Below are 10971 nucleotides of genomic sequence, written 5' to 3'. Positions count from 1 at the left end.
CTCGGCCCCGCCCACTCGCCCGCAGTTCTCGGTCTCCCTACGTTCTTTCTGGGTTCCACTGGGTTCTCCTGTTCTCCACAGTTCTCAGCAAAGACGAACCACTCATTTGAGAGTTGGAGGTGAAGAGAGGCTTAAAGAGACTAATCCAGTCCCTTCGGGTGAAGTTATGGAAGTCCAAGGAGGGAAACAGACTGACCCAGGGTCACAATACAGTGACACTGTTGGCCCAAGCGCTTTCCACCAAAACAATTGTGGGAAAAAGACTAAGGAACTTCTTTTAAAGAATGGAAAAAATGCCACTGAGAGTGCTGTGGGCCTGTGAGGGATTTTGAAGAGAGGAGAGAAGAAGAGGAGGAAGGGACTGTAGGAGCTGTCTCTTGCACACGATCTCTGTGGTCCCAGTTCCAGCCTTCAGTGCTCTCCAGAGAGGCTTCACTAGGGTTCTAGCTGTAGCCCTCCTGTCTGGCTGCTTCATCCCTCCTCTCCCTCCCAGAGCCCAACTGCTGTCATTTTGTGCCCTGCCAAGGAGGAGGGAACTGCAGTGCCAGCAGGAGTAAAAGGCAGGACAGAGTTGTGGGGCACAGAGAGGTATGGAGAGGGAGATGCTGAGACCAGGTGACAGTGAGACACAGAAAGAGGGCTGAAGAGCAGGGCAAGGGGTGTTGAGAGTCTGAAGGAGAGTGGAAACTGAAAGGAGCAGAAGAGGGCCGGAAGACAGGAAGACTCGGGGGTCACAGAGCCACTCAGCCATGCTAAGAGCAAAACAACACTGGCTACAAGGTCTCACACCCAACCCCAGGCTGTCCTTGGCCCTGATGCTTCTGGTCCTGGGGATCGGATGGGCCCAGGAGGCAGCAGAGCCCGTCCTTCTGGAGGGCGAGTGCCTGGTGGTTTGTGAGCCCAGCAGAGCTGCTGCAGGGGGGCCCGGGGGAGCAGCTCTGGGAGAAGCACCTCCCGGAAGAGTAGCCTTTGCTGCGGTCCGAAGCCACCACCATGAGCCAGCAGGGGAGATCGGCAACGGCACCAATGGGGCCATCTACTTTGACCAGGTAACCCCCTATCCTGCAAGGACCTGGAGTCAACTGTCCAAGCCCACCCTGCTGTTAAGGAAACAGCCCCCGGCTGTGGCCATTTGCCCCTCGACCCTACTGCCTGACCCTACTGCCTATCTCCCTTACCTTCACTCCTGCCCATACCCCTCCTTGTCCTTTCTCACCTTCTTTTGAATCCGAATTTCTCCTGTTGGCAGCTACTTGCCACCCCTTCTTTTCCTTACTCACTGCCCCATCCCCCAACCCAGTGGTTTTCCTGAGTCCCAGGTGTCCCCAGCCCACTCAGCAGGGTCTGCTTCCCCCAGGTCTTGGTGAATGAGGGCGGTGGCTTTGATCGGGCTTCAGGCTCCTTCGTAGCCCCTGTCCGGGGTGTCTACAGCTTCCGGTTCCACGTGGTGAAGGTGTATAACCGCCAAACTGTCCAGGTGACCTGAGCACGGGGCCCTCTCCCTGTCCCTGTCCCTGTCCTTGTCCTGGCTCGGGAGGAGGAGGAATAAGTGAAGCCCAGCTGACCCCTGGGCAGACCCTCCATTGACCTATGTGTCCTGAGGGACCAGGAGCAAGGGAGGAAAGCACGTACCTAGCAGAGAGTGTGGAGGACCTGCAGAGTCCAACACTGGCCACCCATCAGCCCTCCCGGGAGAATGCACCAAGCCTCAGGTTCCCAAGTTCCAGAGTGTCCCTCTTGAGCTGGGGAAAAGAGGGGCTGCCCTCAGAAAAGTGGGGTCCTAGAACAAGGGTTGGAGCAGTACACTAACTGGGCTCCCTCCCCAGGTGAGCCTTATGCTGAACACATGGCCTGTCATCTCAGCCTTTGCCAACGACCCTGATGTGACTCGGGAGGCAGCCACCAGTTCTGTACTACTGCCCCTGGACCCTGGGGACCGGGTGTCCCTGCGCCTGCGTCGGGGGAACCTGCTGGGCGGCTGGAAATATTCAAGTTTCTCTGGCTTCCTCATCTTTCCACTCTAAAGGCTCAAAGACAGGAATCTAGCCCCTGTCCTCTGCCTTCTGCCCTCTCCTGTCCCAGAAGCAGCATCTGTGGGGCAGGAGAGAGGCTCCCTCTGGCTGCCTGTATTCCACCTCCTTGCATGGGACCCTGTGTCAAACACCCAAGGTGATGAGTAGAGCTGTGGTGTCTTGGGACCTGGCTGCTCTTACCCACCCCACGCCCACCCACCAAAAAAATGCCCTCACAGCCTCCTACTGCATCTCTTTGTGTCTGCAGCCCTCGGATCAGGGGAAGGTTTGGCAAGTAGCGAGACTGAAGCTATTGTATAGACTTTGCTCCTCTCTCTTCCGCAACCCCCAGCCTCTTGCTTAGTGCTACTTGGGGACAGGTGGCATAGGTAAACCTAACAGGCCCCCACAGGGGCCCAGATGGACCAGCTAGGCATACCCTGCAGGCTCCTTCCTGTGAGGAGTGCCAGCATCACAGATCTCTGCCAGCACAGTCAGGAACTGAGCCAGCACCATATGGGCTAGGGCGGGAGGCTCAGCCACCAGTAGAAGTGTGGAGAGGGCCACAGAGCAGCCCAGAGCCTACGGCTAGTAGGTCAGGAAGGGGATATGGGCCTAGCCTGAATAAGGTACACATTTTTCATGTACATTGGGGCAGCCAGCAATCAGTGAACCTAGGTGTTCTTCTGTGCTAGGCCACAAATGGACTCTGGCCCTCATCTCCCCACCCAGGACATGAGATGTGTATGTTTGCTCTGACTGAGAGCAGGTATATGCTGGTTCCTTGGGCAGCTGTAGGTGAGAGTAGAAGGTCACCTGTGGGCAAGTGTAGATTTCCAGGCATGGAACACATCAATGACCACAGCCACCTCCTAAAACTGCTCCACCTTTGTAGTCTGAACTTCAATCACTCCGCACCCTGACCACCACCTCCTTCCTCCCAGCTCTCTTACCTTGACTGTACCTGTTCCAGACTATCCTACAACCTCTCTTCTTTTTCCTGGTCTGTGCTCTTATCCTCCTTCTTAAACTTCCTATTACCTGGGATTCCATGATTCATCCTTTTACCCACTCTCCTGCCAGCATTATAAACTCTCTTACCTCACTGTCCCTTTGGCCCAGCATGGATAACTCTATCAATAAAGTAACTAGAGAATGATGGTTAAGGAGACACTATAGGATTGCTAAAGATAGAAGATGCCACTACAATTTGGATCAGGGGTTACAGGATATGAGCAGGTATGTCGTAGAGAAAATAAATGTAAAACTGTATGTTAGAGTCAAATAAAAAGATTTAGTAATGCTTGAGTTAAATAGGAAATACCAATGTGAATTTGTGGTTTTCAAAAGAAATAACTTTTCCAAACTTTGTCACTAAAGTATCATAGAAACAACATTAGAAAAAAATCTGATATGCATCCTTAGCACCTGGATCTGTGCCTCAAATGTTATTCACCTTTAAAAGGACTCAGGTTCTATGGAGAATAGCTCCATATCTTAAAAAATTCTAGGTTTGGAACATGTTGTTGATGACAAAAAGCAAGGACACTTTTAAAAATGTTTAAGGTAGAGTCGAAAAAGCAAAGGAACCAATTTTAAAAGGCTGCCACCTGACTTTCTATGACAATTTGATAATCAAAAGGAAAATAATATAGTTAATTGGAACAAGGTGAATATTTTTTAATTTACGACTGTTAATATTCCAAAAGAAAAACGTCATTATGAAGTGTGCAAAAAAGTAGTTAATATACTGAGTGAAGAAGAATGAAAATAACAGGATATTTTTAGTTAATTTTGATAAGTAGAAAAGTATACGTATAGTAGGTGTTTTAACTATTCATAAGGTACATTTACTTTTCTTTATCTGTATATGTAAGGAGGAGTGGCTATAGAGAGCTGTGAATAATTCCAGAAAAGGTTGGAACTGTGCCAAGAATGAAAGACTGATCAGCACCATCTGGTCATATATTACAACTAAGAAGAAAGAAAATCCAATAGTGTGTTACAAGATGATGAATTAGTCAAATGTCCAAAAGATAACTGCTCACTGCTCAAACTTGATCCTTCGTCCCTTGGGAAAGGGAGCCTTTATATTACTCTGCTAATTATAATGAGATTATAGGACTAGTAAAACCTAAATTAATTGGCTTTAACAAGATAGGTTATTTCTGTCTCACATAAAAGAATCTATAAATAAAGAGTCCAGAGATGGATGGCAGTTCTTTTGGGTTCCTGGACTCAATTTCAATGTTGGGGGCAGGGCGGGGGGTGGATTTGCTTCCCACACAACACCAAGGAATTCTTGGATACCAGCAGGATACCCTAAGAATGCAACTCAATTAAACATAATTCTGACACTATCTACCTGGTGGATATTGCATCAGATTTCCACAGGTTAAGGGATAAGTCCTACATACTCCTCCCCCAACTGCAGGTCCTAGCCAAAAGCCCAGGCTGTTAACTGTACTTCTGACAACCGCCTATAGGTTGGAGGTTCCTACAACCCCCTCCTTGGCAACTCAAATTAGACACCAGTCTCAGGTCCAAGTTGTGCTTCTGATCGACTGGCTGGGTTCCAGTGTTAAACAAAAAAATTTAACTTCCGCGGCTGAAAGTCTTTTCAAAAGAAAGGGTTTGTTAGGCCACTGCTAGAAAAAAAAGACCAGTCTAAACCACTAGTAGCATGTAGAAAAGATAACATGTAGAAAAGATAACATGTGTAACGCCCAGCAGTTTTGCAAGTGTTTTTATACGTCAGGTAGGGAGGAGAAAGCTGTAAGTCATTCTGAAGGAATTCACATTAGCTATAGACAAAACAGACAGGAGAAAATGAAGCAGGGCTGGTTCTGGGATGGGTGCAACAGAGTCTGTAAAGCTCATGTACAAATAAGAAGTGGAGGCTCCCGGGGTTCAACGATGCCTGGCTGTCATTTCTTGGATAATCAAAAATAGCCGCCTGGAAATTAATCCTAAATTCCAACAGAGATACAGGAATGTGAGCAGTCTTTTGTCAGAACTGGTCCACAGCTACTAACAGGTAAACTGTTCTTTCTCCAGCCGCTGTAGTTTTAATATAGAACATCTCCATTTTTTTCTCTTGTCACCAGCTACCCCTTCCTTGGGTTCGATTAATTTGCTAGAGAGTCTCACAAAATACTGAGGAACATGTTACTTACTAGATCACCGATTTATTACGAAAGGATATATAATTCAGGAACAGCCAGATGAAAGAGATGCATAGGGCAAGGCATGGGGAAAAGGCTCGGAGCTTCCATGCCCTCTTCAGGAGCCACTCTCCCAGGACCTCCACGTGTTCACTAACCCTGAAGCTCTCTGAATCCTATCCTTTTGAATTTTTATAAAGGCTTCATTACATAGGGGAGATTGGCCATAGGCAGTTGATTCAACCTTTGATTCCTCTCCCCTCCCCAGAGGTGTGGGTGGTTGGAGGGTGGGCCTGAAAGTTCCAACCCTCTAGTCACATGGCTGGCTCCCTTGGCAACCAGCCCCCATCCTTAGGTGCTTTCCAAATGTCACTTCATTAAATAACAAAAGACACATTTTTTACTCTCAATACTTAGAAATTCCAAGGGTTTCAGGAGCTGTGAGCCAAGAATTGTGGAAGAAGACCTAATATATATGACAAATATATTTTGGTCATCTGAATGACCAAATACGTATTTCTTGTAAATCACAATATTGCAGCAGTTTTGGGATCATCACAGCCCAGTTTCCCTTTTACTATTCTATCATCTTTAGCATATTACCTCCTGACAAAATGGCTCCTTGAGCTCCAGCCATTACTACAGTCTTACAGCCCCCACAAAAGAAGTGAGGAAGAAAGGGCACCCCTTTCCTTCAAAGAAGCTTTCTATAAGGTGCCCCTAATATTTCTGATTGCATCTCCTTGTCTGGAATTTAGTCACACCTGGCCAAATTAGGCCAGAGAGAGAGGTTAGGAAATAGTCTATTTCAGACAGCCAGGCCCACCTCAAAGTCAGTTTTATAATAAGGAAGCAGAGATTCGATATTGGGAAAAACAACTAGAAGTTTTTTTAATGCAAATGAGCTAGATAAGATTGTAAATAATGGTAGTAAAATTACTATATTAGTTTTCTATTACCGCGTAACAAATTGCCACGAAATCAAGTAGCTTAACACAACACCTATTTACCATCTCGGGTTCTATAGGTCAGAAGTCCAGCAGGGCCTGGCTGGATTCTCTGCCTGGAGTTTCATAAGGTCAAAAGCAAGGTGTAGGCAGGACTCTCTTCCTCATTCAGAATGCATTTCCTTACGGTTGAAAGGGAGTGGAGTTTGCCACCCAAAATATGCCTCTTCGGGGTATTATTGTAGTCTGTTAAAATATAACAGACCTGGGAGAAGCTCTGAAAACCAAGTAGAAGTCACCCTCTGTAAAGGTTTGTAAGGGAAATCTTTTGTAAGGGTGTTTCCCTCACTGTACCAACCCTACCTTCACTATCAATGAAGAAGGCCCTGGACTGAAACCTTACCCTTGTTTACTGTGCTTCTGCTGGTAACCTCCCACAGCTGACTCTCCACCACCATCTTGGTCTTTAGCTGAAGGCGATATTTAAGGTGGTGGCTTTTTGCCATTTTGGCAAGTTACTCAGTGTTCCTGCATCTCTCCCATGTATACAGGAGGTATACGTGTCATTAAACTTTAATTTGTTTTTCTCCTGCTAATCCACCTCATGTTAATTTGATGATCAGTCCAGCCAAATGAACCTTAAGGTAAAGGGTAATTTTTCCTCCTGGACATGGTTGTGAGACTGAGGTCCCTGGCTCCTTCCGTCTTTGAGCCAACAACATCAGGCCAAGCCTTTCTCACCTTTGATCTCTCTGACCTGCCCTTTGCCACATGTGTCTGACTTCAGAGGAGAAAGTTCTCCAATTTTAAGAGCTCATGTGATTAGATTGGGCCCGCTCAGATAATCCAGGATAATCTCCATTTTAAGGCCCATAACCTTAACTACATGTTAAAAAGTCTCTTTTGCCATAAAATAGAACATATTCAGAGGTTCCAGGGATTTGGACACAGGCATCTTTGGGACATCCGTGTATTATAGTCATTAAATCTAAAGATGCGGACATCACTGAAAGAAGAGGCGTCCAGTTACAATACACTTCGGCAGTGAAATGTGCGGAAAAGGTGTGGGCTTCAGAAGGTCCGTGATGTACAAGATAAACATTGGCTCAGGTTTTAATCATCTTAAAAGGTAAAATAGTTCCCAAGTCTCAACCAAGAATTCATTAGTTGATCATCAAAAAGTTGCTCTGCACTGAAATAATGTTCTTTTGGATAAACCAAATTTAAACTGAGATAATGTCCATCTCTCAGATCTACGAACCAATTTTTAAAATGAGTTTAAGTGTCGATGTGATAAATTTTATAACCCTTGTAAGATATGTGTGGTTTACCGAAATGTTTGATGCTTTTAGAGAAGTTGACATATTATGCTGGTGATTCTATTAAAATATGGAGAAAGATTTAAGTTTGCAATCAATGTTTAAATAATTCGATTTGTAAAATGAATAGACTTTGATTTGTCGGTTATATAAATCTTGTTTAAAGGTTTAGACAATTTTTGCTTAAATAGGTTTATGAAGTGAATAGATTAAACGAGCACAAATGGTGCTTAGGGTTCCTCTCCAGGTACAAAAAGCGCTTCAGACTGTCCTGCCTTCCCCACACCCACGCCCCGGCAGCCGATTACTACAGAGAAAAGTCTCACTGCCGAAAGATTTGCTATGGATCTAAATCCACGGTCTCCAGCCACTCCAGTCCTCAGTCCTCCCAGCATTCTTCTGCAGCTTCCTTCACCAGCTTCTTTCCTTACCCTCCCCAGAATCTAACTGAAGACTTCAGTTCTCTCCTTAAACTTTTTACCCCACCAACTCTGCCCCCACTGTCAGCGGCTTACCTTCTACTTCACTGAAAAAGCAGAAACGCCAAGCAGGAAGCCTTCCCACCACCACTTCTAGAAACTCACCGTCCTCCTCCTCTTCGCTTCTTCCTATCTGGCTCAGTAGAAGACGTGTCCCTTCCCTTGTCAAGGCAGCTATCTTCATCCTCCAGACACGGATCACATCTCTTCCAAACATCCCCTTTTCTTTCCTTCTCCTCTCTCCCGTGTGTTCAGCTTCTCCCCCTCTACTTACTCCTTCCCTTCAGCAGTTAGTTAGACTCTAGTCTCTTAAACCTAAAAGAGGAAAAACTGCGGTGGAAATGGTTGTAGATATATAATTATCCTCAGCTCATATGTCCCCACAGCTAATTGACATCGTTCTCCTCTTTAGAGCCAAATACCTATGCTTGGCAATTGCTCACCTCTTAAGTCAACTATAGCCTTAAGTCAACTATAGCTCCACCTAAATTGAGCTCAGCTGGTCACTCATAACTTCCATGTCACTGAAGTCAACGGACACTCCCTAGTCCTTCTGTTACCCAGGCTCCCCCTAACATTTGACCCTGTTGGCTACACCCTTCTTCTAAAAGCACACTCTGACTCGCCAGTTCCTGACTATGTACTCTCTGGGCTTTCCCTCCACCTCTCTGCCCAGGACCCAGTTTCTTTTTCAGGCTCCTCCACCTCTGCCCATCTCTTAAATATTGGTTTTCCTCAGGGTTCTGCCCTAGGATGCCTACTGTCTGGCACACTCTCAAAATCACAAATTACCATCCATGTGCTGACAACTTCCGCATTTTTTTCTCTATCCAGAATCTCCCTCCTAAATCTCAGACTCACACGTTGGATGTCCCACATTAAAGTCAACTTGCGAAAATTATAGTCTTTCCTCCTTAGATCTAGTCTCCCTCCCTGTTCTCTGTGTGCAGAGAACTTCCCTGTTGCAGGGAACTTCCTGTCTGCAGATGGAACTTCCCTGTTGCCCCAACTAAACACAAGCTCTTATCCTCAACTCGTCCCTCTCCCATAATCCCCATGTCCAATTTCTCACATCACCTATACCAACAGCTTGTGAATTATCTTTGGTTCCATCCATTGTTTTCCATCTACCCTGACTCAAACTACCAATCTCTCAGAGTTCTACAAAAGCTTTCTAACTGGCTCCTTGGCCTCCAGTTTTACCTCCCTTAGTCCATTCCCTGCACTGGGGTTTCCAAAATGATTCATCTAAGTGAACTTCACTGCCTAAAGCTCTTGTAAAATGGAACAGTACCTGGCACAAAGCAAGTACTCAATATATGTACGTTACTGTTATCGTATGAATTGGTAAACAAGTTAAAAGTTGTGCACGTCCCAAAGATTCTTGGACAGTCTTTAAAAAGCAGATAGGATTTTTGTTTTGTCTTATTGTGACTGTTACAATGCTTCTTTCTTTCAGGCATGTTCACTTGTATCCATGAACACAGGACTTAGTGAATGTTTGCTAGGAAAACATGGTACAGCAAGGCTCATGGGGTCCTAATGTCACCAGATAGCTTATGGGAATGGAATATAGTGCGGGATGTTCTTTAACATGGGAATGGAATATAGCGCGGGATGTTCTTTATCTTTATAGTTTGCTTATGTCATGGGACTATCTGCATACTGGTGACTTGGTAATTTCTCCGTTAGAAACTTGAGGAAACCCACCTGTCAAGAATAAGGGGAAGTGGTGATGCGTATAAACAAGAGAAGTGGTGACTCATATTCTCTGGTGCCCATGGTGCTTAGCTGTGAACAAACCTTTTTTATTCGCTTCTTCAAAAATAGGAGGAATCTCCCATCTCTGCTCAGACCTTATAAATTCTTCAACAGTGAAGAAGAGAAATCTTATCATCAGAGGGCTCAGAGGCCAGTGTGGGTAAAATCCGATTATTGCTTCAAGTTGTCTTGACTAAAAATAAAGAGATTTTGCTGAGCCACACCTTTCCGACCAATCTGCCACCTAGGAGTTCTGAACCTTTCACTCAGCTGACCTGTACCAACAGCATGTGAATTATCTTTGGTAAAAGGAGTCGGGGAAGACCAAGACCTCTCTGAGTTGTGAACTGAGACCCCAAGCCCCTATGCCATGGGATCCTATGCCATGCTCTTTCCCTTACCGCCCTGAACTGTATTTGTTTCTTGAATTATCTCCCTCACCTGACTGTCGGTTCCAAAGGGGTGGAGACCCATGTCACTCAAGATGTCTGCTATCTACCCTACACTTAGTCAGGGCCTGGCACAGTCAGTGGTCCCCAACTTTTTTGGCACCAGAAACTGGTGCTCCTATGAGAGTCTAATGCCTGATCATCTGCGGTGGAGGTGAGGCGGTGATGCTAGCGCTGGGGAGCAGCTGCAAATACAGAGGAAGCTTCTCTTGCTCGCCTGCTGCTCACCTCCCACTGTGCGGCCCAGTTCCTAGCAGGCCATGGACTGGTACTGGTCTGCGGCCCAGGAGCTGGGGACGCCTGCAGTAGGTGTTCTATCATATGGGATGGCAGTGTACATAAGAGCTAGGGAGTTCTCAGGAAAGACAGGTCCTTCCTTCCACTCCATACCCCTGCCAGTGCTGAACAAAAGTTTGGGCAGGTGAGAAAGGCAGCAAGAAGCAAAGGCCTGAGTCAAGAAAGTTGGTCAGGGTTAGGAAGGTCTCTGAGCCTGAGGGGCAGTAACAGCAAGAGTTCCAGAGACAGAAAGGAGAGAAATGTTAGCTAGCATGTGATCTTCTTAGTTCGGGCTGCTATAACAAAGACTCCAGACTGGAGGACTAAGATAACAGAAATTTATTTCTCACAGTTCTGGAGGCTGAATATTTAAGCTCGAGTTGCCAGTAAATCAAATGTCTGCCGAGATCCCACTTCCCACTTGCAGATGACCATCTTCTCATTGTATCCTCACGAGGTAGATCGTGAGAGCAAGCTCCCCTTTCTTTCTCTTCTGATAAGGACAATAATCCCATCATGGGCTCCATTCTCCTGACCTTATCTGAACCTAATTAACGACCAAAA

General features: G+C 46.1%; 1 protein-coding gene across 1 annotated transcript; it reads left to right on the top strand.

Moving 5' to 3' along the window:
* Window positions 1-44: 44 nt before the first annotated feature.
* CBLN3 (cerebellin 3 precursor) lies at window positions 45-4230 on the top strand. Its single transcript, XM_039870422.1, has 3 exons — window positions 45-1049; window positions 1358-1477; window positions 1827-4230. Exons 1-3 carry the CDS (start codon window positions 750-752, stop codon window positions 2022-2024), a joined length of 618 nt encoding a protein of 205 aa, XP_039726356.1. The 5' UTR covers window positions 45-749; the 3' UTR covers window positions 2025-4230.
* Window positions 4231-10971: the final 6741 nt, after the last annotated feature.

Source organism: Pteropus medius, unplaced genomic scaffold (genome assembly GCF_902729225.1).
Source record: "Pteropus medius unplaced genomic scaffold, Ma_sr-lr_union100, whole genome shotgun sequence".
Taxonomy (NCBI): Eukaryota; Metazoa; Chordata; class Mammalia; order Chiroptera; family Pteropodidae; genus Pteropus; species Pteropus medius.
The sequence above is the reverse complement of the archived record's forward strand: the minus strand, read 5'-3'. Positions and strand labels throughout refer to the sequence as shown.

Coding starts and splice junctions, on each gene's coding strand:
- CBLN3 (XM_039870422.1), top strand. CDS start 750: ATGCTAAGAGCAAAACAACACTGGCTACAAGGTCTCACACCCAACCCC. Junction 1,050..1,357: donor GGGCCATCTACTTTGACCAG/GTAACCCCCTAT, acceptor TGCTTCCCCCAG/GTCTTGGTGAATGAGGGCGG. Junction 1,478..1,826: donor ATAACCGCCAAACTGTCCAG/GTGACCTGAGCA, acceptor CTCCCTCCCCAG/GTGAGCCTTATGCTGAACAC.